General features: G+C 53.8%; 2 protein-coding genes across 7 annotated transcripts in view; both read left to right on the plus strand.

Annotated features, from left to right (window-relative positions):
• Positions 1-18,192, plus strand: part of GRIK5 (glutamate ionotropic receptor kainate type subunit 5) — an 82,265-nt gene extending 64,073 nt beyond the window's left edge. For all 5 annotated transcript variants that reach the window (XM_033198110.1, XM_033198105.1, XM_033198120.1 and 2 more), the window contains 5 exons: positions 9,317-9,482; positions 10,165-10,390; positions 12,693-12,821; positions 12,922-13,043; positions 17,210-18,192. In XM_033198110.1, coding sequence (XP_033054001.1) covers positions 9,317-9,482; positions 10,165-10,390; positions 12,693-12,821; positions 12,922-13,043; positions 17,210-17,638 — 1,072 coding nt within the window. In that variant the 3' untranslated portion in view covers positions 17,639-18,192. The remainder of the gene's footprint in view (positions 1-9,316; positions 9,483-10,164; positions 10,391-12,692; positions 12,822-12,921; positions 13,044-17,209) is intronic.
• A 4,010-nt stretch (positions 18,193-22,202) lies between these two features.
• The window catches only part of ATP1A3 (ATPase Na+/K+ transporting subunit alpha 3), a 28,645-nt gene continuing 23,274 nt past the window's right edge, over positions 22,203-27,573 (plus strand). The window contains exon 1 of one of the 2 annotated variants that reach the window (XM_033198090.1): positions 22,203-22,403. In XM_033198090.1, the coding sequence (XP_033053981.1) occupies positions 22,398-22,403 (6 nt within the window). In that variant the 5' untranslated portion in view covers positions 22,203-22,397. The remainder of the gene's footprint in view (positions 22,404-27,573) is intronic. The other variant, XM_033198084.1, reaches the window with a different exon arrangement.

Consider the following 27,573-nt stretch of genomic DNA (forward strand, 5'->3'; position numbering starts at 1 on the left):
GGTAACATCCCTTGTTCTGAAGTTAACTTTATTTGATACTAATATAGGCACTCTGCCTTTCTGATGCTTAATGCTTGCATAGCATATCTTTTCCCCATTCTTTTACTCTCAACCCATCTAGATTATTATATTTAAAGAGCATTCCTTTTCTTTTCTTTTAAATAGAGATAGGGTCTCACTTTGTTGCCCAGGCAGGTCACGAACTCCTGGGCTCAAGTGATGCTCCCATCTTGGCCTCCCAAAGTGCTGGGATTACAGCTATGAGCCACCACACCTGACCAAGTGTGTGGTGAGTATCAGGGAGTGCAATGGTGTGATCTCAGCTCACTGTAACCTCTACTTCCTGGGTTCAAGTGGTTCTCCTGCCTCAGCCTCCAGACTAGCTGGGACTACAGGTATATGCCACCATCCTGAGTAGCTGGGATTACAGGTACATGCCACCACACTCAGCTAATTTTTATATTTTTAGCAGAGGCAGGGTTTCACCATGTTGGCGAGGCTGGTCTTGAACTCCTGACCTCAAGTGATCTACCCGCCTCTGCCTCCCAAAGTGCTGGGATTACAGGCATGAACCACCATGCCCCACCCCAAGTGTGTTTCTTATAAACAATGTACGCTTAGGCCTTAGAGCAAGGTTTGGCCAACTTTTTCTGCATTGGGCCAGATGGTAAATTTTTTTTTTTGGAGATGAACTCTTGATCTGTCGCCTAGGCTGGAGTGCAATGGCACAATCTCAGCTCACTGCAACCTCCGCCTCCTGGGTTCAAGCAATTCTCCTGCCTTAGCCTCCCAAGTAGCTGGGACTACAAGCGCACGCCAGCACGCCCGGCTAATTATTTGTATTTTAGTAGAGACGTTTTCACCATGTTGCCCAGGCTGGTCTCAAACTCTCGAGCTCAGGCAATCCACCCGCCTCAGCCTCCTTAAGTGCTGGGATTACAGGTGTGAGCCACCATGTCTGGCCAGTAATTTTTCTTTTAAATTTTATTTTTATTTATTTATTTTATTTTATTTTATTTTTTTTTGAGATGGAGTCTTGCTCTGTCACTCAGGCTGGCGTGCAGTAGTGTGATCACAGGTCACTGCAGCCTCAACCTCCCAGACTCAAGTGACCCTCCCACTTTAGCCTCCTGAGTATCTGGAATCACAATCACAGGCGTGCACCACCACACCCGGCTAAATTTTTTTGTTTTTGGTGGAGATGAAGTCTCACTATGTTGCCCAGTCTGGTCTCAAACTCTTGGGCTCAAGCAGTCCTCCCACCTCAGCATCCTGAAATGCTGGGATCAGGGTAATTGGGAAATCCATCACCTCAAACATTTATATTTTCTCTAAGTAAAGATGTTTTTAAATCTTTATCTTTATCCTTATTTTTTTAGAGACAGGGTCTTGCTCTGTCTTCAGGCTGGAATGCAGTGTGACTATAGCTCACTAGAGCCTCAAACTCCTGGGCTCAAGGGATCTTCCTGCCTCAGCCTACTGAGTAGCTAGGACTACATGCCTGGCTAATTTATTATTATTATTATTACGTGTGTGTGTGTGTGTGTGTGTGTGTATAGAGAGAGTTCTTACTTTGTTGCCCAGGCTGGTCTTGAACTCCTGGGCCTCAAGCTATCTTCCTGCCTCGGCCTCCCAAAGTGCTGGGATTACAGGCATGAGCCACTGCTCTGGCCCTAAGTAAATATTTTGGACTTTGTTTGTCATATGGTCTTTGTTCCAGCTACTCAATCTTCCATTGTAGTATAAAAGCTGTTGTAGATGATACATTAAATGAATGAGTGTGGCTGTGTTCCAATAAAACTTTATTTATGGATACTGACACTGAAATTTGAATTTTATATAAGTCATGTGTCATAAAATATTCCTTTTTTTTTTTTTTTCTGAGGCAAGATCTCTCTCTGTTGCCCAGGCTGGAGTACAGTGGTACAATCTTGGCTCACCGCAGCCTCAACCTCCCAGGCTTAAGGAATCCTCCCACCTCAGCCTCTTGAGTAGCTGGAACCACAGGCACGTGCCACCAAATCTGGCTTTTTGTAGAGATAGGGTTTCGCCATGTTGCCTAGGCTGGTCTCAATTCCTGGGCCCAAGCGATCCACCCACCTTGGCCTCCCAAAGTGCTGGGATTATAGGTGTGAGCCACTGTACCCAGCCTGTTCTTTTGATTTCATTTTAACCATTTAAAAATGTGAAAACCGGCCGGGCGTGGTGGCTCACGCCTGTAATCCTAGCACTTTGGGATGCCAACGCGGGCAGATTGCCTGAGCTCAGGGGTTCTAGACCAGCCTGGGCAACAAGGTGAAATCCCATCTCTACCAAAATACAAAAAATTAGCCTGGTGTGGCAGTGTGTGCCTGTAGTTCCAGCTACTTGGGAGGCTGAGGCAGGAGAATTGCTTGAACCCGGGAGGCAGAGGTTGCAGTGAGCTGAGATTGTGCTACTGCACTCCAGCCTGGGCGACAGAGCGAGACTCCGATTTGGAGACGAAGTCTCGCTCTGTCGTCCAGGCTGGAGTGGTTATACATATGTTTTTACATATATATAGTATATATATATGTGTATATAGACAGATATGTATATATGTATGTACATATACATATACTATATATATGTAAAAACCATTCTTAGCTTATGGGGCTGTACAAAAATAGACAGCAGGCCAGATTTGGCCTGTGGGCCATAGTTAGCCAACCCTTCGTTCAAACCATTTACCCTTAATGTAATTACTGATATGGTTAGGTTTAAATCTGCCAACCTGCTATTTGTCCCATCTGTTCTTTGTTCCCCTTTTCCTCTTTTTCTATGTTTGAGGGTTTACTGGGACTTTTTCTTTTCTTTTCTTTCGAGATAGGGTCTCACTCTGTCACCCAGGCTGGAGTGCAGTGGCACGAATACGACTCCTGGGCTCAAGCCATCCTCCTGCCTCAGCCTCCTGTGTAGCTAGGACCATACGTGCGCTCTACCATGCCCAGCTAATTTTTTGATTTTTTGTAGAGACAGGATCTCACTTCATTGCTCAGGCTGGTCTCAAACTCCTGAGTTCAAGCAATTTGCCTACCTTGGCCTCCCAAAGTGCTGGAATTACAGCATGAGCCACTGTGCCTGGCCTGTTGGGATTTTTAAGATTCTGTTGCCAGGCACGGTGGCTCAAGCCTGTAATCCCAGCACTTTGGGAGGCCAAGACGGGTGGATCACAAGGTCAGGAGATCGAGACCATCCTGGCTAACCTGGTGAAACCCCGTCTCTATTAAAAAAATTACAAAAAACTAGCCGGGCGAGGTGGCGGGCACCTGTAGTCCCAGCTACTCGGGAGGCTGAGGCAGGAGAATGGCGTAAACCTGGGAGGCAGAGCTTGCAGTGAGCTGAGATCCGGCCATTGCACTCCAGCCTGGGTGACAGAGCAAGACTCCGTCTCAAAAAAAAAAAAAAGATTCTGTTTATCTCTACTCTTGACTTGTTAACTATACTTCTTTGTTCTATTTTTCTTAGTGGTTTTCTGGGTTTACAATATGCATCTTTTTTTTTTTTTTGAGACGGAGTCTCACTCTGTCGCCCAGGCTGGAGTGCAGTGGCCGGATCTCAGTTCACTGCAAGCTCCATCTCCCGGGTTTATGCCATTCTCCTGCCTCAGCCTCCCGAGTAGCTGGGACTACAGGCGCTCACCACGTTGCCCGGCTAGTTTTTTTTTTTGTATTTTTTAGTAGAGACGGGGTTTCACTGGGTTAGCCAGGATGGTCTCGATCTCCTGACCTCGTGATCCGCCCGTCCCGGCCTCCCAAAGTGCTGGGATTACAGGCTTGAGCCACCGCGCCCGGCCAATATGCATCTTTATTACAAAATATTTTCAAGTAACATTATACCATTTCACATAAGATATAAGACCTTGCCGGGTGCGGTAGCTCAAGCCTGTAATCCCAGCACTTTGGGAGGCCGAGGCGGGTGGATCACGAGGTCAGGAGATCAAGACCATCCTGGCTAACATGGCGAAACCCCGTCTCCACTAAAAATACAAAAAAAACTAGCCGGGCGTGGTGGCGGGCGCCTGTGGTCCCAGCTACTCGGAGGCTGAGGTGGGAGAATGGTGTGAACCTGGGAGGCGGAGCTTGCAGTGAGCCGAGATCACGCCACTGCACTCCAGCCTGGGCAACACGGCAAGACTCTGTCTCAAAAAAAAAAAAAAAGATATAAGACCTTGACAACATATGTTCCTCTCACCCTCCCATCCTTTGAGCTCTGCATATCTTATGAACCACACAATACATTAGGTTTGTGTGTGTGTGTGTGTGTGTGTGTGTGTGTGTTAAACAGTAAATGCAGCTGGGTGAGGTGCACCACTCACGCCTATAATCCCAACACTTTGGGAGGCTGAGGTGGGAGGATTGCTTGAACCCAGGAGTCCAACATCAGCCTGGGCAACATAGCGAAATCTCATCTCTACAAAAAAATAAGAAACATTAGCCAGGCATGGTGATGCATGCCTGTGGTCCCAGCTACGTGGGAGGCTGAGGTGGGAGAATTGCTTGGGTCCGGGAGGCTGAGGCTGCAGTGAGCTATGTTCACACCTTTCCACCCCAGAGCGAGACCCTGTCTCAGAAACAAAACAAAACCACTAAATGCTTCATAAGGAAATTTGAAAGTGAGGAATATATCTTTTTTATTTACCCACAAATCTACCATTTGAAGAGGGTACCCTTTACCCCTTCTGGTACATCCACATTTCTATCTGGTGTTGTGTTTCTTTTATCTGCAGAACTTCCTTTAATATTTCTTGCTGTGCGGGTCTGCTGGCAATTAATTCTCCCAGCTTTGGTTTTGTATGAAAATGTGTTAGGGTGTCTTCTTTGAGGGATATTTTTGCCTGCTGTGGAATTCTAGGTTGACAGCTTGTTTTGATTTTTCTTTCAGCATGTTGCATCGTCTTTGGGCTTGCACACTCTCTGACAAGAAGTCGACTGGCACCCATGTTATCTTTGATTATCTGAATGTAATTTGTTTCCCCCCTTCTAGCTGCTTTTAAGATGTTTCTCTTTATTGTTGGTTTTCAGCAATTGATTAGAATGTGTCTTGGTGCGTTTTATAAATATGTGTGTTTAGCCTACCTGGGGTTTATGGAGCTTAGATCTGCAAGTTTATGGTTTTCATCAAATTTGAAAAGTTGTAGGCCATTACTTCATCAGATTTTTTTGCCATTGAGGCTCTGTGCTCATTTTCAGTCACTTTTTCCTTTCTGTGCTTTATTTTGGATAGATTATTGCAGTCTTCAAATTCTCTAATCTTTTTTTTTTTTTTTTTTTTTTTGAGATGGATTTCCACTCTTGTCGCCCAGGCTGGAATGCAGTGGCACAATCTCAGCTCACCACATCCTCCACCTCCTGGGTTCAAGCAGTTCTCCTGCCTCAACCTTGCAAGTAGCTGGGATTACAGGCATGCACCACCACGCCTGACTAATTTTATATTTTTAGTAGAGACAGGGTTTCTCCATGTTGGTCAGGCTGGTCTAGAACCCCTGAGCTCAGGCAACCCATCTGTGTTGGCCTCCCAAAGTGCTAGGATTACAGGCGTGAGCCACTGTGCCTAGCTTTTTTTCTTTTCTTTTTCTTTTTCTTTCTTTCTTTCTTTCTTTTTTTTTTTTTTTTTTTTTTTGAGACAAAGTCTTACTCCGTCGCCCAGGCTGGAGTACGGTGGCACAATCTCAGCTCATTGCAACCTCCGCCTCCCAGGTTCAGGCAGTTCTCCTCCCTCAGCCTCCTGAGTAACTGGGATCACAGGCATGCGCCACCACACTTGGCTAAGTTTTGTATTTCTGGTAGAGACGGGTTTTCGCCATGTTAGTCAGGCTGTTCACAAATTCCTGAACTCAGCTTATCCTCCCACCGTGGCCTCCCAAAGTGCTGGGATTTTTTTTTTTTAAAGATAAGGTCTCACTCAGTCATCCAGACTAGAGTGCAGTGACGATCAGGCTCACTGCAGCCTTAAACTCCTGGCCTCAAATGATCCTCCCACCTCAGCCTCCCAAGTTGCTGGGACTATAGGCAGGCACTACCACACCCGTCTAATTTTTTAATTTTTTTGTAGAGACAGGGTCTGGCTATGTTGACCAGGCTTATCTCAAAGTCCCAGCCTCAAGTGATGCTCCCACCTCGGCCTCTCAGTGTGCTAGGATTACAGGCATGAGCCACTGTGCCTGCCCAAATTCTCTCAGCTTTTCTGCTGCCAGTGTCTAATCTGTGAATCCCTTTCAGTAACATTTTTCTTTCAGATGTGTGTATTTCATTCTCTAAAAGTTCTGTTCACTTCTTTTTTATGTCTTCTGTTCCTTTCATTATGTTCATGTTTTTCTCTAGACTCGTGAGCATTCTGAATATATTTCTTTCTTTTTTTTTTCTTTTTTTTTTTTTTTGAGACGGAGTCTCGCTCTGCCGCCCAGGCTGGAGTGCAGTGGCCAGATCGCAGCTCACTGCAAGCTCCGCCTCCCGGGTTCACGCCATTCTCCTGCCTCAGCCTCCGGAGCTGGGACTACAGGCGCCCGCCACCTCGCCCGGCTATTTTTTTGTATTTTTTTTTTTAGTAGAGACGGGGTTTCACCGTATCAGCCAGGATGGTCTCTATCTCCTGACCTCGCGATCCGCCTGTCTCGGCCTCCCAAAGTGCTGGGATTACAGACTTGAGCCACCGCGCCCGGCCTGAATATATTTATAATAGCTGTTTTCATGTCCTTGTCTGCTAATTCCATCATCATCTATGTTAATTCTGGGTCTGTTTCAACTGAGTGATTTTTCTCTTGGTTATAGATTATAGGTCACATTTTCCTGCACCTTTGTTTACCTGGTCTTTTTTTTTTTTTTTTTTTGAGACATGAGTCTTGCTTTGTGGCCCAGGCCAGAGTGCAGTGGTGATGTTGGTTCACTGCAACCTCCCCCTCCTGGATTCCAGCAATTCTCGTGCCCCTGCCTCCCAAGTAGCTGGGATCACAGGCGTGCGCTATCACACCCAGCTAATTTTTGTATTTTTAGTAGAGACGGGGTATTGCCATGTTGACCAGGTTGTCCTTGAACTCCCGGCCTCAAGCAATCTGCCCACCTCGGCCTCCTAAAATGCTGGGATTACAGGTGTGAGCCACCCTGCCCAACCTGGTCTTTTTAAAAAAAAATTACATAATAGGCTGGGCGTGGTGGCTCATGCCTGTAATCCCAGCACTTTGGGAGGCTGAGACAGGCGGATCATGAGGTCAGGAGATCGAGACCATCCTGGCTAACATGGTGAAACCCCGTCTCTACTAAAAACACAAAAAATTAGCCGGGCGTGGTGGTGGGCGCCTGTAGTCCCAGCTACACGGGAGGCTGAGGCAGGAGAATGGCGTGAACCCAGGAGGCAGAGCTTGCAGTGAGCCGAGATCGTGCCACCACACTACAGCCTGGGTGACAGAGCAAGACTCCATCTCAAAACAAACAAACAAACAAAATTACGTAATAGGCCAAGCTCAGTGGATCATGCCTGTAATCCCAGCACCTTGGGCAGCCAAGGCGGGCAGATCACCTGAGGTCAGGAGTTTAAGGCCAACCTGCCAACATGGTGAAACCCCATCTCTGCTAAAAATACAAACATTAGCCAGGTGTGCTGGCGAGTGCCTGTAGTCCCAACTACTCAGGAAGCTGAAGCAGGAGAATCGCTTGAACCTGGAAGGCAGAGGTTGCAGTGAGCTGAGATCGTGCCACTGCACTCCAGCCTGGGCCACAGAGTGAGACTCCATCTCAAAAAAGAAAAATTACATAACAGACATTGTTTACATTGCTGAATATATTTCTCTAAAGGGTATTAGAGACTTTTCCTGGAATCTAGTTACTTGTGAATTACTTTGATCCTTCTAGGCCTGTTTTTAAACTCTTTTAGGACAACTTTAGCATTGCCTTTATTCTAGGGCTAACTTAATCCTATTTCTAGTATGTTAAACTTTTGGGACTCTACTGAATGTCTCATATAGTCAATGAAATCTTTCTACTCTGGCTGGAGGGAACTCAAAAGGCTCTCAGCCCTGTGTGAACTCTAAGAATTATTCTCTCCTTGAAAGTTGCTCTTGTCCAGCCCCACAGAGTTTCACCCCATGCATGCACAGATTGATATTCAGTCAAGGACTCAAGGGGACCAGCGGTTTCTGAACCCTCTCTCTCTTCGCACCTCCCTCCTCTCAGGCACTCTGTCCCCCAGATTGCAGCCATCTTGGCCTGCCTGATCGCCAATCTCCATCTCTGCAACTCAGCAGGATTGCTGGGCTGTTTGGGCTTCCCTTCCTATAAATTAAATCCAGCCAACAGCGTGGACAATAATAAGACTCATTTTGTTTCTCTTCTCAGGGATCACAGTTCTACAATGTCTGTTGTCCTATGTCTTTAAATAGTTTCCTAGTCGGGCGTGGTCGCTCACGCTTGTAATCTCAGCACTTTGGGAGGCTGAGGCAGGTGGATCACCTGAGGTCAGGAGTTTGAGACCAGCCTGGCCAACATGGTGAAACCCCCGTCTCTGCTAAAAATACAAAAATTAGCCGGACGTGATGGAGGGCACCTGTAATCCCAGCTACTCGGGAGGCTGAGGCAGGGGAATGGTGTGAACCCAGGAGGCAGAGCTTGCAGTGAGCCAAGATCATGCCACTGCACTCCAGCCTGGGCGACAGAACAAGACTCTGTCTCAAAAAAACAAAAAACAAAAAACAAACCAAAAAAACAAAACAGGCCGGGCACAGTGGCTCATGCCTGTAATCCCAGCACTTTGGGAGGCCAAGGCAGGCGGATCACAAGGTCAGGAGATCAAGACCAGCCTGGCTAACACGGTGAAACCCCATCTCTACTAAAAAATACAAAAAATTAGCTGGCCGTGGTGGCGGGTGCCTGTAGTCCCAGCTACTCAGGAGGCTGAGGCAGGAGAATGGAGTGAACCCGGGAGGCGGAGTTTGCAGTGAGCCGAGATTGCGCCACTGCACTCCAGCCTGGGCGACAGAGCGAGACTCCGTCTCAAAACAAACAAACAAACAAAAAAAGTTTCCTGTATTCTATCCAGCTCTTTAGCTGTTTATGGTGGGAGGGTATTTCCAGACCATCTTACTCTTTTATATCTGGAGAAATCTCCAGATGCAATATTTACAACCAGGGAGTCTGGTTTCAGAATCCACACTCCCTGCTTCTGCACCCAGCAATCACTGAGCCTTCTGGATGCTGGGGTCACTTGGGAGGGGCACCACCAATGGGGGGCATGGCCACGGGGGCAGGGTGGCAGGGGTGGCTCCAGCCCATGGCTCACCCCTCGGCTCACCCCTCCCATCCCTCAGGTGGGCCTTCACCTTGATCATCATCTCCTCCTACACGGCCAACCTGGCCGCCTTCCTCACCGTGCAGCGCATGGAGGTGCCTGTGGAGTCAGCCGATGACCTGGCAGATCAGACCAACATCGAGTACGGCACCATCCATGCTGGCTCCACCATGACCTTCTTCCAGGTGGGGCCACCAGAACCTCTTGGGCATGGTATTGGGATCCCCGCCATGCAAAGCAGCTCAGGATAGGTCTGGGCAGGGTCTCCTGGGTCAGAGGGACTGACTGTCAGTAGCAGCTTTGGAGGCTGGGGATCAGAAAACATTCTGTCATGGGGATTGCAGCTGGCTGGCTAGGGAACTGGGGAATGAGGGCAGGGAGGCATATGTGGTATCAAATGTCAATGTCATATGGGCCAAATGGGATAAAGGAGGCTGCTGGAAGGGTCAGGACCAGGAATATGGGCTGACAGAGAGAAGGGAAGGCCCTTCAAGGTGAAAAGTGCTTGATCCTTTGTATTTTGGGGTGGTGGAAAAGAAAGAAAAGGAAAGCAAGCTTGGCAGGGAGGTCCTAGTGGTCAAAGGAGGCCTCAGTTGGGCAGGGGTCACTGGCTGGAGGATTAAGAGGGAGGAGGTGGAGGTGCACTCACCGGGCCCCCAGGTGGGTGGTGGGCGCAGCAGCTGTGGGGATGCCTTGGACCTGGCCTGGACAGTTTGTCTGTCTCATCTCTCTCCTCTGCTTTGGCTCTTTCTGTCTTCCTTTGATCACCTTGAACTCTCCTGGGTTGAGGGAGACTTCCTGGAGGACGGGGAGGGCTCGGGGAAAGGAAGCAGCTGGAAAGACCCTCCCCTGTCTTCCCCTGCCCAGAATTCACGGTACCAAACGTACCAGCGCATGTGGAACTACATGCAGTCGAAGCAGCCCAGCGTGTTCGTCAAGAGCACAGAAGAGGGCATCGCCCGCGTCCTCAACTCCCGCTATGCCTTCCTGCTCGAGTCCACCATGAACGAGTACCACCGGCGCCTCAACTGCAACCTCACCCAGATCGGGGGACTCCTCGACACCAAGGGCTACGGCATCGGCATGCCGCTGGGTACGGCACAGCGTGGTGTGGAACACAACAGGGCCATGGGCATCCGAAACCACCTGTGAGCAAGCCCAGGACCGGGCCAGGCACCCCCGAGGCAGGCTGGGTGTGTCACATGTGGCCTCCTGGCTGTATGGTCTTGGACAGGTGACACCACCATCCTGAGCCTCTGTGCCCCCAACCTACAAAACCAGGCCTAGCAGCAATCCAGCCCTCGCAGAGCTATTGGGATAATTCAGTGAGACTGTGTGTATAATTCAGTATATGTGGGTGGTGGGGCTTGCTGTCTTCCCTCAAGGGCCCCTTGAGGGGGTGAGGACCTGGTCTTATTTGTTTTCTATTTCCTGCATAAAACCTATAGCCTGGCTCAGAGCAGGTGCTTGAAAAATGCTTGTAAGATGGATGGGAAGGATGGAGGGATCCGGTAGGGAGACTTGTATTGCCTATTTACATTTCAGGACACGTTTTTTGTTTTGTTTTGTTTTGTTTTGTTTTGTTTGAGACGGAGTCTTGCTCTGTCACCCAGGCTGGAGTGCAGTGGCATGATCTCGGCTCACTGCAAGCTCTGCCTCCTGGGTTCACACCATTCTCCTGCCTCAGCCTCCCGAGTAGCTGGGATTACAGGCCCCCGCCACCACGCCCAGCTAATTTTTGTATTTTTAGTAGAGACGGGGTTTCACTATGTTGGCTAGGCTGGTCTCAAACTCCTGACCTCAGGTAATCCGCCCGCCTCGGCCTCCCAAAGTGTTGGGATTACAGACATGAGCCACGTCACGTGGCCCACAACATGTTTTTCCAGGACTCAGTGCTGGAAATCACGACCAAATTGTCACCAAATTTTGGCATTTTGGCTTTTAAAATCATCCACGTGCTGATGACATCTGTATTAGTTATCTATTACTGCATAGCAAATTGCCCCAGATCTTAGCAGCTTTGTAGGTGAGTCGGTGCCAGGGAAGCAGTGTAGCTTGGTGCTTGGAGGACAGGCCCAGGAGTCACACCGACCTGGATTCAAATCCCAGTTCCGTCTGGTCACTGTGGTTTATGCCTATAATTCCAGTGCTTTGGGAGGCCAAGCCAGAAGGATCACTTGAGCCTAAGAGTTTGAGACCAGCGTGGGCAACATAGCAAGACCCTGTCTCTACAAAAAATTTAAAAATTAGCCAGGTGTGGTATGCACCTGTAGTCTTAGCTACAGGCTGAGGTAGGAGGATCACTTGAGCCCAGGAAGTGGAGGTGGCAGTGAACAATGATCATGCCACTGTATGCAAGCCTGGGTAACCAAGTGAGACTCTGTCTCAAAAAAAAAAAGAAAGAAAGAAATCCCAGTTTCCTCCCTGACTCAGCGCACAGCCTCAAGCAAGTGTATCACTTTCCTCATTCAGAAACACTTGCCTCAGGTGGGAATACCTGCCCCACAGGATCATCATAAGACCTGAATAAACCCAGGGTCTGGCACACAGTTGGTGCCTGGTAGATATTAATCACCTTCACCTGCCCATGTCTCTGGTTCTGTGGTAGATGGTCAGGAAGTATCTTAGTCAATGAAGAAGTAAGTATAGAATAGGGTGTGTGGGGTGTTGAAACCCAAGGATGGCTTAAGGGCAGGACTTGAGGGTGGGGAGAAGAGGTGGTCCAGGGAGAGGTGTGGATGGGGATTCGTCTGGTGTCCTACTGCATACCAGGTCCTAAGTCCTGTACTGGATGCTGTGATACCCTGACGGGGCTGCAGACGACAGATGATAAACACATAGCCATATAATACAGTGTTAGGTGGTAACAGCTGCTCCAAAGTAAATTAAGGGGAAGACACTGACAGGGAGTGGGGCACTTAGTGCCATTTTAAATAAAGTCATCAGAATAGACTCCCTGGGGAGCCAGCATGTGAGCAGAGACCTGGATGAAGTGCGGTGAGGAACATTCCAGGCAGAGGCAGAGGTCCTAAGACAGGACTGTGTGTGATGGATTTGGGGAGCAGCCAGGAGGCTGGTGGGGCTAGAGCTGAGAGCCCTGCGGGTGAGGGTGTCTCAGAGTGGCTGAGGGGAGGAGCTTGCAACAGGAAGCCACGGAGAGTCCTGAGCACAGGAAAGGCGTAGCCTCTGACTCTTCCTAACACTGTCTTTCTGGCTGCTGTGTTGAGAGGAGACTGGGCGGGGTGGGGGTGGGTGAGGGGAGGCCACGGGGAAGACCCCAGGCACGTGGTGGAAGCGGGGGAAGGCTGTAGTGAGGGCACAGTTTGGGGTTTGGGGCGGGCAGGGCTGCGGGGCTCTGATGTATGGCTGGTCCAGCCCCTCATGTGCCTGCCCAGGCTCCCCGTTCCGGGATGAGATCACACTGGCCATCCTGCAGCTTCAGGAGAACAACCGGCTGGAGATCCTGAAGCGCAAGTGGTGGGAGGGGGGCCGGTGCCCCAAGGAGGAGGACCATCGAGCTAAAGGTCAGCTTCCGCATGTGGTGTCCCCTTCCCACAGCCCCCTCCCAGCCCCCTTCCCACACGGCCCCGACTCCGTGACTCCCCAACTCCCTTTGCCCCCCAGGTTTGGGCATGGAGAACATTGGCGGCATTTTTGTTGTACTCATCTGTGGCCTCATCATTGCTGTCTTCGTGGCGGTCATGGAATTCATATGGTCCACACGGAGGTCAGCAGAGTCCGAGGAGGTGAGGAGGCTGGAGGCGGGGATGGGCAGGAACAGGGACCCCCAGGGGCTGAGGTGCGTGAAGATCGTGGCATTGAGAGCCATACCTGGAGGGTGGTGGGGATCGTGAGAAGGACGGAGGAATGCAGGAGGTAGGGAAGTAAGAGAGCTGATGGGGCCAGAGAATCAGCACATGAGGAAGAACAGGAGGGAAAGTAGGTACAGGGAACGATGAGGATGCAGGGAGAGGAGGTGAGGGACAGGATGTGGGGAGCCACAGAGGCAGAAAAGCAAGAAGAAATAAGAGGAGAAACAGGGCCAGGTGCAGTGACTCACGCCTGTAATCCCAGCACTTTGGGAGGCCGAGGCCGGCGGATCACCTGAGGTCAGGAATTTAAGATCAGCCTGGCCAACATGGTGAAACCCCATCTCTACTAAAAATACAAAAATTAGCTGGGCGTGGTGGTGCACACCTGTAATCCCAGCTACTCGGGAGGCTGAGGTGGGAGGATCGCTTCAACCCGGGAGGTGGAGATTGAAGTAAGCTGAGATCGTGCCACTGCACTCCAGCCTGGGTGACAGAGGGAAACTCCGTCTCAAAAAAAAAAAAAAAAAGAGGAGAAACAGGTGAGGAAACAGTAGACGATGGAACCTGAAGGGGACATAGCCCTGGTCTGGTCCCACACCGTGTTCAGGAGGGCTGCTTCCATGTCCCTGGGGGCCGCCCAGCCACACCCCTGCATTTTCAGACCCATTCGTGCTCTTGCACCCCTGGACTGCTGGTTCCCCACTTCCCCTCTCTCTGTCAGCCTCCAGCCCTTCTTCCCCTCCTCACATCCAGCGGCTGACCTTATATCTACTCCCCAGACCCTGGCTCTGCATCCAGCTGCCTCCCAGTGTTCTGCGCTTGGCGCGAGGACTCCTCTGAAGGAGCTGTCCATGCTGCTAGTAAAGGTGCCCTCCACCCGTGTCCAGGTTGCCTTTCCAAGGACATGCCTCCAGCAAGTCTCTCCTCCTGCAGCATCAGTTATCCTCTCTTTATTGAATTCAGGCCATCGACATACAAATGTGCTGTCATTTCTCCAGTCTTAAAGAAACCCTCTCCTGACCTCACTTTCCCTCCCAGCCACCACCCACTTTCTCCCCTTCTCTTTACAGCCTTGGCAGCGGTGGGGGGTCTCCCTGATGTTTCCAGTTTCTTCTTTCCCCGCATTTCCTCTTGTCCCCACTCCAGTCTGGCATCTGTCCCTGCCACTCCACTGAAGCCACTCTTGTCACCAACAACTTCCACGTCTGAAATTCCCGGTCTCAGGCCTCATCTATGTGAGGTAGCAATGGGCTTCGACACAGCCAGTCACTCTCAATCCTCAAAGCCCCTTCTTCCCCTTCTCCCACCTCTCTGGTCACTCCTTCCCAGGCTCCCTCGTTGGGTTCCTTTTTCTCCCCAGCCTCTGTTGTGGGGCTCCAGGGCTCAGTCCTTATACTGCTTTTCTTCTCGGTCTTTCTCTACTCCTTCAGTGATCCCAGCAGCCAAATGGCTCTTAAGACCCGCTATGTGCTGGTGACTCTTGTGTTAGTTATTTATTGCTATCATAACAAATGACCTTAACAGCTTTAAAAAGCCAGCTTCCATTGGTTCACAGTTTATATGAGTCCAGAGCCTGGGAGCAGTTTAGCTGAATGTTTCTGGCTGCCGTGGGTCTCTGGTGAGGTCATAGTCATGTTTTTTGACCAGACTGCTGTGGTCTGAGGGCTGAACAAGGGGTGGAGGGTTCCCTTCTAAGATGGCTCATTGTCCCAAATGTCCCCATGGGATTTTAGTTTCTGGAAGTAGCCAAGTGACAACATGGAGAGACCAATTTCATTGAAAGATGATTTTTGCCCAGGTGTGGTGGCTCATGCCTGTAATCCAAGCACTTTGGAAGGGCATATCGCCTGAGGCCAGGAATTCAAGACCAGCATGGCCAACATGGTGAAACCTTGTCTCTACTAAAAATACAAAAATTAGCCAGGCGTGGTGGTGCACACCTGTAGTCCCAACTACTCGGGAGGCTGAGACAGGAGAATTACTTAAATCTGGGAGGCGGAGGTTGCAGTGAGTCAAGATCGCACCACCGCCTCCAGCCTGGGTGACAGAGTGAGACTGTCTCAAAAAGAAAAAGAAAGAAAAATGATTGTTATTCCTTAACATTTCCCAGGAGAAGGGGGCACAAGGGAAACACTAGAAGCAGGAACCAGCAGCCCACAGCCTTTATTGGGGTTTCCTCGGGAAAGGCAAGGCAGGGCAGGGGAAACAGCTTACGACTGACCAGTCTGAATAATGTCAGTGGACTCTGGGCTATAGGGGCTGGCCCTAGTTATCTGGTACCTGGCCCCTGGGTTGATTTAGGGCAGGAAGAATATTGGCTTGGCATGTGAGAGTTAGGTAAAAGGGGAGGTTGGGGGTATAGACTCAGGATTGGTTGCTTTGCACATGAAAGGCAGCTGAGCTCTCTGCTATCTCTAAGGCTTGGCTAGTTCTGGGAGGGGTAGTCTCTCCCCAGCCTGCAAGATGTTTAAAGTGTCAAAACATCCTAAGACACAGAAAATAAAAAACACGATGAATACACTCACATGGCAGTTGGCAAGAGGCCTCAGTTCCTCAAACAAGGGCCTCTCCAAGAACTGCTTGAGTGTCCTCATACCATGGCAGCTGAGATCCCCCAGGGCGAGTAATCAGAGAGAGCAAGGTGAAAGCAGAATGTGCAATTGCCAAGCCTAATTCTGTTGGTCACACAGACCAGCTCTGATACGCTGTCAGAGGGGATTACACAGGGGTATGGATGCGGGAGGTGGGATCTTGAGGGCTGCCTGCCTTAACCCACAAATATGTGTCTCCCCTGAAGCCAAGGTCTGCAACTTCAGCTCCACACTTGGCATCTCCACTTGGATTTCTGATAGGTGTGCACGTGACGCGATGTGTCCAACATTGGGCTTCTGCCCACCCGTGAGGCAACTTGGTCCTTCCAGTGGCTTAGGCCAAAATATTGGACTTTTGTTTCACTATTCCCTCTTTTCCATGCCCCGTATCTGATCTCTTAGCAGATCCTGTTGGCTCCACCTTCCGAATATGTCCAGAATCCAGCCCCTTCTCAGGTCGCTCTGGTCCAGCCACCCCCATCTCCTGCCCGAGTTATTGTTGTAGCTTCCTCCACGGACTCCCTGCTCTTACCCTTGGCCTCCCTACAATCTGTTCTCAACACAACTCCAGAGTGATCCTGTGAAAACACAGCAGTCCTGTATCTACAGCTCTCCAATGACTCCCATCTGACTCTCCCATTCTGATTGTCAGAATGAAAGCCAAAAATCCTTCCAATGGTTTATGGGCCTTAGCAGAGCCAGCCACCTTTGACCTCATTTCCCTGTCTTCCCTGTGCACGCTGCCCTCCAGTCACGCTGACCTGCTTGCAGTGCCTCAGACGTGCCAAGTCGCTCCCACCTGGGCACTTCAGCCCTGCCTGGTTATCTGTCCAGCATGCTGGCCTCCGAGGTCTCCACGTGGCTCACCCTGTCTTTAAGGATCCTTCTCTCAGTGAGGTCTTCCTTGACTGCCCTGTCTCAGAATTCATCATCACTCCCTACCCATACACCTTAGGCCTCTTCCCGATTTTCTTTCCAAAGCACTCATTGCGCCCAGCATACTACATTAATGTTTGTTATCTTATGTCTGCACACTTGAGTATAACCTCCACGAAGGCTGGGACTTCTGTTTCATTCTCTGCCATATATCCCCAGTGTCCAGAACAGTGCCAGGCACACAGCAGGCCACGGGTAAATATGCCTTGCAATAATGAACGCATGGATGAGGGGCAGAGGATGGGAAATCAGGAGGGAAGAACTGGAGAAAATTTAGAGTGAAAAGACCAGAGGAAAGAGAGGAGCGTAGGTGGAAGGTGAAGGGCAGATTCAGGAACACACGCAGAGAAGAATGGAGACATTGGAGATAAGTGGGGAGACAGGAAGGGAGAGGTGGAGAGGGGAGGCAGAAAACACGGGGGGATAAAGGGAAGAGAAGTGGGAAGGGAAGCGAGGGCAGAAGGAAGAAAGACCCGGCCGAGTAAAGGAGGAGGAGGAGTGGGGTGTGGAGAGGAGCTGGGGGAGGCGGGAGGAGGACTGCACCGGGACGGTGACCGCCCGCACCGCCCCCAGGTGTCGGTGTGCCAGGAGATGCTGCAGGAGCTGCGCCACGCCGTGTCTTGCCGCAAGACGTCGCGTTCCCGCCGGCGCCGGCGCCCTGGCGGCCCGAGCCGGGCCCTGCTGTCGCTGCGCGCAGTCCGCGAGATGCGCCTCAGCAACGGCAAGTTGTACTCGGCCGGCGCGGGCGGGGATGCGGGCGGCGCGCACGGGGGCCCGCAGCGCCTCCTGGACGACCCGGGACCCCCCAGCGGAGCCCGACCCGCTGCCCCCACCCCCTGCACCCACGTGCGCGTCTGCCAGGAGTGCCGGCGCATCCAGGCGCTGCGGGCCTCGGGGGCTGGCGCGCCCCCGCGTAGCCTGGGCGCCCCCACGGAAGCCACCAGCCCGCCCCGGCCGCGGCCTGGCCCCGCCGGTTCCCGGGAGTTGGCGGAGCACGAGTGATCACGGGCGGGGCCGTTCGGGCGCCCGAACTGACCGCAGGGACTGGGTCTGCCCCAGGCCCCAGCAGTGCCCGCTCCCCCAGCGGGCGCGGGACAGGACTTGTGCGCTGGCGCCCCGGACGCCACGATTTTGCCTTTAGTTCCTGGTGGAGTCCGAGGCCCGGCTCTGGAGCCCGCCTGCGCCCTCCAGTGGACTCGCAAGAGGGTGCCGCGGGCGAGAAGGGCGCAGGAATCGAGGACTCCAGGGGCTGGGGACTTCGGGGGCCGCTCTGGGAAGCGGAAAGCAGTCAGCGGGGAGGACCCCATTCTGGAACTGCTCAGGCTCCCCAAGACTTGACGCAGCCCCCCACGCTTCTGGAGGTGGGGAGGGCCTCTGGACAGATGGGTGTCCCCTGGTGCCCCTCCACTCTTCTCTTCCTCTCTTTTTTGGGGGGAGAAACCTCGGAATTTCTATGAGACCCCCCCAGGGAGGGGGTCAGTTGGGCCCCCATCCCTCCCCTTGCCACATCTCAGCCCCTGTTGGAATAAAAAAAAGAACAAAACCCCAGAACTGGGGATACCGGCTCTCATTTCCTGGGGGTGTGAGGGCATTGGAGGCTTGGGTCCCCGGGGCACCTGCTGAGAACCGGAGTGAGCCTCGATGGTTACTTCCATGCTCTCTCCACCCTCGGCCCTGCCTACAGGCTGCAGGCCAGCCGGGGTTCCAGCACCTGGCCCCTCTCCACTGACCTTCTCTCAGGACAGAGGGAGGCTGCGACAGAGACCCTGAGACAGATGCAGGGATCTGGAGACGCGGAGACACCGGAAGCGGAGACACAGAAAGACAGAAAGCAGATGGGGCTGGGGGAGGGGAGGGCCAGTGAGCTGTTGAGTGTGGCCGTGCCTGGGGTGGCGAGTGTGTGCCTGGGCCGGGGTGGTTCAGTGACGTTGTGATCGTGTGTGCACGTATCCGCGAGGCCATCTTCAACTGTCTGTGACTGTGACCCCCGTGTTTCTGTTGAAAATGTACCTCCCCAGCCCCGAAGAGAGGAAGTGAGGAATCCCAGTAACTGGGGGGTGGGCGGGCCGGCAGGGGTGGGAGAGGCTGAAGGGCTGATGGCGCTGGAGAAAGGTGGGTCCGCCTTCTGTCCCCGCCCTCCCTCGCCTCGCTGGAGGTTTCTGTGGAAACTGCAGCTGAGGAAGGACGAGTGAAGGTCACACAGCAAGAGCCAAAACGAGGCCGAGCAGAAAGGGAGAGATGGAGGGATGGCGAGAGACAGAGATGGGGAGAGACAACGAAGGGGGCAGAGTGGGCGGGAGAGGGATGGGGAGAGAGAGCTAGGGGACACAGAGCCGGCGAGACAGGGAGAGAGGCTGGGTGAGGTGGAGAAGGAATAGAGGGCTGAGACCAGAGGTGAAGCGGGAGGGTAAGAGACACCCGGAATTGAGGCGAGAGACAGGAAGCCATAAAAAACTAAATGGAGCCTGGAGGGGGCTGGAACGGAGAGGAAAGCCTGACTGGAAGGGTCCCAGAGAGAGGGAGGCTGGGCCGGTCCCTGGGCCGCGGCCCGGGGCTTGGGAGCTGTCCGTTCAGCACCCAGTTGGCCAGGCTCAGCCCAGCGCGCCCGACTGTCCTCCAGGGCCCGCCTGCCCTGCGCAGTCCTGGCAGGCCGGCCACACCTCAGGAGACCCCTCCCCGCACACAGCGCCCCCCGTCGCCACCCGTCCCTTTCTGCGTCTCAGACCCTGGTTGCCTGTGTGCCCCTCGGACAGGTGTGGGGGCGGGCACTAGCCTCTCTTTGTTGTCTCGCATCTCTGTCTCTTACACACTCCAATCAATGTCTCTGCCCTTGGGCTGGACTCTCTGTCGAGGTGACTAGAACATGATTACAGACATTTTTGGTTTTTCCCCCTTCTCTGTCCCAGTGCCTCAAGGCCAGTTCCCTCTGGGGTCTCTCCCCCATTTCTGAGTCCCCCATCCCCTACCACGTTTCTGCTCAGAGTCTCCCTCTGGCCTTTATCTCTGAGTCTCCCTAGTTTACCAAGCCTGTCTCTGCCTGGCTCTCTACCTCCCTCTGTCTCTGTCACCTTCACTGAACTCTTCCGTTGCTCTGTCTCCGTGTTCTCATCTCTGCATCTGCCAATCTCTCTTTTTCAATCTGTCTGTATCTGCCTCTCTCTGGTTCTGGGCTGCCTGTCTGTTTCTCCCCCTGTATCTCTCCTTCAGCCTCTCATATCTATCTCCCCTATCCCCCTTTATCCCTGTGACCTTCCCAGTCTTTCCTCCTCCCCGCCCCCCCCCCCCCACCAACTTCTGCAGAGCCTCACCCGGAGCACGATGCACAGTCATCAGTCTCAGGCTTGTGCCTGAGGAGGAAGTGCATGAAGGGGGACGTGAGCTTGTGTCTGAGGTGGGATGGGAAGGACTTGAGGCCTCCCCCGGCCCAGCTGGAGAGCAAGAGTAGAGAGAGCCTAGAATCTCCTGGAATCCAGGCCTTTCCCACCTCCCCAGGCTTCTCCATCTCCCCAATCCCATTCTCGATGGTCCAGGCCCATGCCTCTAGGCCAAGGTGTCAAGAGAAGGAATGGAGTATGTGTTGATAGGCTCTCCCTCCCCCAGGAAGAGGGCAGAGGTGGGGAGGGGGCATCTGGGGGCGAGGCATCTGGGTTAAAAGATGTGGCTCCTCCCCCTTTCCCAGTCTCCATGGCAACAGCCCAGTCTGCAGGCCCAACCTCCTTTGCTGCAGAGGCAGCCTCCCTGTTACCATGGCAACAAAGGACAGCGAGAAAGATGGGGACGGGTCAGAGGACAGGATTGGGATGGGGCTCTGGGCACTGGGGACAGTCTCCATTCACTCTCTGATCCTGTCTCTGTTCGTATGCTGTGGCTCTGAATCTCTGTCTCTGTTTTTGTACCTCTCTCTGGCCTTCAGCCTTTCACACATTTCCTTGCACCAGGTCCTCGACCTTCACCCACCCACCCTCACACACCAAGCTCACTCCCCATCCCTTGCCTGTGTCCCCCACATCTCCTCTCCCACAGGTGGAGAGGATACCCACATTCTGAGAAAGCTACAAGGTCAAATGCTCTCTGTCTCTCTCTCTCTCTTCCCCTTCTACCATCCCCAGGGAGAGTCTGGAGTGTTCCTCCTAGAACAAAGTGGTGTTGGAGTGAGTGGGGAGGTCTCAATTTCTCGGACTCCAGTGGGGTAACTGATGGGGTGTTGTGTGTTGGCGGCAGGCCTGGGGTGTGGGTGCCGGCTGTGCGTCTGTGTGTGTACATATACTGTGATGAGGGCTGTGTGTCATGTGGGCGAGTGCGTTGGGGTGTGTTTGGAGGTGCAACAAAGATGTCTGCGATAGTGCTGCAATAACGTGATGTGTGTATGTGTGGGAGGTGTGTGGGTGTCGCGTGACTTGTGTTTGAATTATTGTGCTGTGTGTAAGTATGTGCACCTTTTTGTCTGTCATTCACAGTTAGCATTGGCAATTTTGCACTGTGGGCCGTTGCTCATGCCCAGACACACTAGGGAGCAGTGTGTGTGAGGATGTGTACGACATTGTGGGATCATGCAACGATGTCCACAAAGGCTGATGTAGTGTGTCTGGAGGCAGTGTGAGGCCTGTGCGTGTGTGATGGTGCTGAGTGTTTTGGTTTCTCGGTTGCACGGTGTGGGTCTCTATGTGAAATGGTGGGAGGTCAGGTGTGGTAGTGTGTGATGTGTGAGTCTGTGATTTTCGGAGTGTCCGTGTTAGTCTGCACAGCACTTTGTGACTGTGATTGTGATTATCTTGTGGTATGATGGGTGTGTAAGGTGTGTGCCTTGTGTTTCACTCCTGTATGTTTGAGACTCCGTGTGTGATGGGGTGGTGTGTGTGTGAGGGCACATGCTGGCATGTGATGGAATGTGAGTGCAACCCTGTGGTGTGTGCATGTCCCTAGTGTCTGGGCTATGAGTGTGATGGTCCTGTGTAACTGTGACACTGGGCATTTTCTGGGTCTCCTGGGGCCGTCCTCCACCGTGTTGTGTCTCCCGTATGCCCTGTGTGGTTGTGGCTCATTGGATAGCTCAGGCGGAGTGGGGGGGGCACCCACAGTGAAGGAATCTCAGGGCTCCTCCCCCCATCTCCCCTCCTCAATTGCCTTTCTTGGTCTCTTGTGTTCCGCTCCAGCTTCACCTCCTGCAGGGCCCTCTCCCTGAACAGCACCACCTCCTACCGTCTCCAGGGGCCCTGGTGCCACACTGCAGTGATTCACCGGGCTTTCCTCCCACCCCGTGTCACCACCCGCCCCCCCACAGCGTACCCTTCTCGGTGGTGGCACACCCCCACAATGAGAGGATTTCCGGGGTTCTCTTTCCCTGAGCGCCCCTCCTTGGAGGCCCTACCCCGTATTGAGGGGATCTCCAGGTCCCCTATTGCGGGGGTCTCCGGGAATCCCCCCACCCCCGCAGCGATCCTTTTTCGCGGCCGCGCCGCCACTTTGCGGAGCCCAGGGGGAGGACAGCTGCAGTACCGGGGGTGGGGCCGCGGGCCGTCAGTCTGCACGGCGGCGCCCCTGATTGGCCAGCGCCGCCCCCCTCCCGTGGACGCGGGCATATGAGGAGGCGGAGGCGGCGGCCGCCGCAGCCTCTGTGCTGTGGGACCAACGGACGGACTAACGGACGCGCGCACCGACCGAGGCGCGGGCGCTGCAGAGGCCCCCAGCCCAAGCCTGCGCCTGAGCCCTCCCAGAGGTCCCCGCCCCGCCCTCCCGGCTCTCTCCCAGCGGAGCCGCCAAGATGGGGGTAGGTGCTGGGCCGGCTGGGCGCCGCTTCCGTGTGACATTGTGGGGCTGGTGACATTGGGTGTGCGCGGGGGGCGGGGGCGCCGGAACCCCTGCGCTCTGGGGCCAGGCCTGCAAGACCCGGGAAGCCGGCTGACCCGGCCAATGCATGTGGTCGTGGGGCTGCTGCGAATGTGTGCGCGGGACCGCAGGGGGCAGCGGGGGGTCTGTGGCGCACGTTGACATGGCTTTGTGTGCGGGGATCCGCGAGGTCGTGGGCCAGCCCTCAGCATCTCCGCCTGACCTTGTGCGATTGCATGTGCACGGTTGCATGTGTGTATGAGAGCTGCTGGCTCGGTCAGGCCCTGGCAGCGAGTGTGTGGGCCCCGTAGTGTCTGAAAGTCTGCGATCGCGTCTGGGTGTGTCTGTGAGAGCTCATGTTAGTGCGTCTGGGGTTATTGAGGCCCTCCTGCTTCCCTGGCAGGGTGCAGATAGGTCCAGGCTTTGGGATGGACACCAGATGACCTCTCTTTCTCCTTCCAGGCCTGGATGGGGGAGCTCTGCAGTGTGTGTGTGTGTGTGTGTGTGTGTGTGTGTGTGTGCAGGCTCCGCAGTGTCGCAGCGTGGGGCTGCAGTGTGTGTGTGTGTACAGCCCCTCATGTAGAGGAGCAGGCATGGGAGGCTGGGAGGAGGAGAGGAACGGGAGAGCCAAGGTGGGGAGACTGAGTGCACAGATGAGGGTGTGCGTGTGCAACTGTGTAGTGGGGAGTGTGCATGCCTGGCTGTGTCCTTGCTTCTGTGTCCGTGTGTCCTTGTCCGTCTGTGAGTCTCTCCAGCAGATGCCGCCTCCCTCCCTGGCTGACCACCTGACCCTTGCTGCAGCCCTGGATTCCTCCCTGTGTGTCTGGGGCGGAACTGAAGGGAGGGGAAATCAGGAGAGGAGTGGGTGGGTGGAGGTAGGTGGGATGAAGAGGGCGGGAGAGGCCAGTGGAGGGAGAATATGAGGACTAGGGAGAAAGATGGCGGATAAAGGCTGATGGGCCCAGGGATGGAGGCGGGGGATGGGGGTGCAGCTCTGTGGGGTGGGGCAGGGTGGGCCAGAGGGGCTGGGAAGGAGGATTGGGTTGGGGCAGGACTAGGGGAGAGAAGGGAGAAAGGGGTAGTCAGTGATGGCTGTCAGGTAAGTGGGATGGAGTGAGGGAAGCTATGGATGGATTGGGAGAAGACTGATGCTAAAAGCCCTAGAGAAGGAACTGGTGGGAGGGTGGTCTTAGAAAAAGGAGTGGGGACGAGAAGAGAAATGAAGGCAGCTTAGACATGGGAAGGAAAGACAGAGACACATGGAAAGACAGAGATGCTCTGAAAGAGACAGAGAAAGAGACATGGACATAGAGAGAAAGAGACAGAGACAAGCAGAGAGACATGTCTGAGACACATGGAGAGATATTGAGAGAGAAAATGAGAAACTGAGGCTCAGAGAAAGAGACACAAGGACAGATATTTCCTATCTAGCGGCAACCACAGTCAGTCTGTGAGGGAAAGGAAGAAGAGGCAGAGGGCAAAGGGGGAGGTCAAGGGAGAGACAGCCAGAGATGTGGGCCAGGTCCCTTGCGAGGGGGAGGGGAGGCTGGCCCAGGCGCAGAGAGGCTGCGGAAGCTGGCGCCAGATCAGGGAGAGGCGGACAGCACGGAAAATGGCAAGGAGCTGCAGAGGCGGCCACAGCGAGACAGGCATGGCCCCCACCCTTGGAGGTGCTCCCGCCCCACAGCGTGCCCATCTGGGCCTCCTGCCTTGACTGGGAAAGCCTCAGCTCTGCACTCCAACAGATGGGAGCCCGCTGGGGTCTGGTCATGGCAAGGGCGAGCAGGAGCCAAGGCCAGGGCCAGGGCCAGGGCCAGGGTGAGCCAGGAGTCCAGGCTCCCGGTCCCTCCTCCCTCAGACCAGGAGTCCAGGCCCCAGCCCTCTTCCCTCAGACCCAGGAGTCCACGTCCCCAGTCCTTCCTCCCTCAGACTCAGGAGTCCAGGCCCCCAGGCCCTCCTCCCTCAGACCAGGAGTCCAGGCCCCCAGACCCTCCTCCCTCAGACCAGGAGTCCAGGCCCCAGCCCCTCTTCCCCCAGATCCAGGAGTCCAGGCCCCAGCCCCTCCTCCCTCAGACCAGGAGTCCAGGCCCCCAGACCCTCCTCTCTCAGACCCAGGGGTCCAGGCCCAGCCCCTCCTCCCTCAGACCCAGGAGTCCAGGCCCCCAGCCCCTCCTCCCTCAGACCAGGAGTCCAGGCTCCCAGCCGCTCCTCCCTCAGACCAGGAGTCCAGGCCCGCAGACCCCTCCTCCCTCCGACCAGGAGTCCAGGCCCATCCCCTCCTCCCTCAGACCCAGGAGTCCAGGCCCAAGCCCCTCCTCCCTCAGACCCAGGATTCCAGGCCCCCAGCCCTTCCTCCCTCAGACCCAGGAGTCCAGGCCCCCAGCCCCTCCTCCCTCAGACCAGGAGTCCAGGCCCATCCCCTCCTCCCTCAGACCCCGGAGTCCAGGCCTAGCCCCTCCTCCCTCAGACCCAGGAGTCTAGGCCCCAGCCCCTCCTCCCTCAGACCCAGGATTCCAGGCCCCCAGACCTTCCTCCCTCAGACCCAGGAGTCCAGGCCCCCAGCCCCTCCTCCCTCAGACTAGGAGTCCAGGCCCCCAGATCCCTCCTCCCTCAGACCAGGAGTCCAGGCCCAGCCACTCCTCCCTCAGACCCAGGAGTCCAGGCCCCAGCCCTTCCTCCCTCAGACCAGCAGTCCAGGCCCCTGCCCCTCCTCCCTCAGACCCAGGGGTCCAGGACCCCACCTCTCTCAGGATCTGAGAGTCCGGCCCTGCCCTTAGCTTTTATGGGGCCCCAAGCATCAGCTCCCAGCCTTCACTAAGGTTTCTGGGTGGGCAGCTGATTTTCTCCCTCTCTCTCTCTCCTGACTGCCATCTCACCCCTCTCCTGGCCTCCTGCACAGGACTTGACCCCAGGCCTCTGTAGCTCCACAACTCTCCGTCTCTCCATGTCTCTCCATCCCTGGGTCTACCCTGTCAGGCAAAGCTTAGACCACCCCTGGCACTGCAGGGGAGTATGAAATATGGTCTCCCCGTCTCCCAAGCCTCTGTGCCTCTGCGTCTGAGACGCAGTGCTGCTGCAGGGCTGGCGTAGGGCCAAGCCTCCCTCCCACCCCCTGCACCCCTTCTTGAGGCTCCCAGATCTCCAGCCTGCTGCCCCTCCCTGCACACCCCCACCCTCCAACTCAGCGTCTGGGTCTGGGGGCAGACAGCAGGCAGCTCAGGCCCTCTGCAAGGTCACGAGGAGATTAGTGCTGAGCCGCGCTGAGCCTCGGATCCCAGCTTGGCCCTGGGCCTGCAGGACCTGTCAGCAGCCCTCGCAGCACCCAGCCTCGCCCCACCCCTCCCACCAGCCTCGGACACTGCCCTCCCCATCCGCCCAGGCTCCCAAACTGGAACTTCAGGCACTCACACCATGCGCAGTTCAAGCCAGGACTAGGGCTTCTGCCTCTTGCTCTCCTGCTGTGTCCTCCAGGGACCTGGCCATGCCCAACCTCTGTTAAGGACGCTCCATGGGCCCCACACATGGAAGATCCCAGAGAGAGACAGAGACAGGGAGACAGAGACAGAGATAGAGGAAGGTCCCAGAGGGAGACAGTGAGAGAGACAGAGACAGAGATACATAGACAGACAGAGATAGAAAGGCAGATCCCAGAGACAGAGAGAGGAGATCTCAGAGAGGCAGAAATAGAGAATAAGATCCCAGAGAGAAAGTGAGAGAAAGAGACAGAGAGAGAGAGGAAGATCCCATATATATATATGATCTCCATATATATATATATGGATATATATGGAGAGGAAGATCTCCATATATATATATATGGGGATCTCCACATATATATATATGTATATGGAGAGAGAGAGAGAGAGAGGGGAAGGTCTCAGAGAGAGACATTAAGAGAGAGAGGTATTGAGGAGATCCCAGAGGGAGAGACAGTGGGAGAAAGAGACAGAGATAGAGAGGAAAATTCCAGGATGAGACAGTGAGAGAGAGAAAAAGAATGAGAGATATATGGGGAAGGAGGGGGACAGAAGATTCGAGAGAGACAGAAAGGAAAATTCCAAAGAGAGACAGACAGAGAGAGAGAAGAGATCTTAGTGATAGTGAGAGAGAAGATATTCAGAGATAGAGAGGAGATCCCAGAGAGAGTGGGAGAACGACAGAGATAGGAAGATCCCAGAGAGAGATATCAGAGAGACAGAGAGGTTGAAACAGGAAAAGAGACAGGTAGGGAGAGATGTGAGCATCCCAGAGGAGACAGCTTGAGAGATGAAGTTGGAGACACAATGACAGAGGGAGACAGACCGAAAGGTGGAAAAAGACAGAAAGTACTGATCCTTGAAACGCCAACTCAGAGGGAAATAAGAACCCAGAGAGAGAGAAACTCAGCCAGACCTGGGGAGAGACAGCCAAGAGATGGAGACAGACATCATGCAAGACAGAGAGACAGAAAGAACCAGAGATCAGAGAGAGACAAAATCATAGACAGACATATGCAGAGAGACCCAGAGACTGCGATCAGGATAGAGAATGGCAGAGACAACATAAAGAGATCAGAGTGATAGAGAGAGAGAGAGAGAGCTATCGAGGGAGAGAAACAGCCTTGCAGAGATAGAGATACAGAGATGGAGAGATAAAGAGACAGGAGACAGAGAGATGATGAAACAAAACAATAAGATCAAGAGCCACAAACAGACTTGGAGAGACACATCAAGGGAGACAGACAGAGGAGAAAGAGATAGAGAGAGATACAGATGGAGACATAGAAAAGACAGATATGTAGGAAGATTGGACAGGGCCAGGGAGAGGGAAGAAGAGACAGAAGCAGTTAAAATGTCACATAGAGGCGGGGCATGGTGGCTCACGCCTGTAATTCCAACACTTTGGGAGGCTAATGCAGGAGGATCGCTTGAGTCCAGGAGTTAGAGACCCGCCTGGGCAGCATAGTGAGACCCCATCTCTAGAAAAAAATTAAAAATTAGCACACACCTGTAGTCCCAACTACACAGGAGGCGGAGGTAGGAGGATCACTGAGCCTCAGAAGTCGAGGCTGCAATGAGCTGTGATCGCTGCACTCCAGCCTGGGCATCAGAGTGAGACACTGTTTCAAAAAA

This window comes from Trachypithecus francoisi, unplaced genomic scaffold (genome assembly GCF_009764315.1).
Source record: "Trachypithecus francoisi isolate TF-2019V2 unplaced genomic scaffold, Tfra_2.0 Contig01705, whole genome shotgun sequence".
Classification (NCBI taxonomy): Eukaryota; Metazoa; Chordata; class Mammalia; order Primates; family Cercopithecidae; genus Trachypithecus; species Trachypithecus francoisi.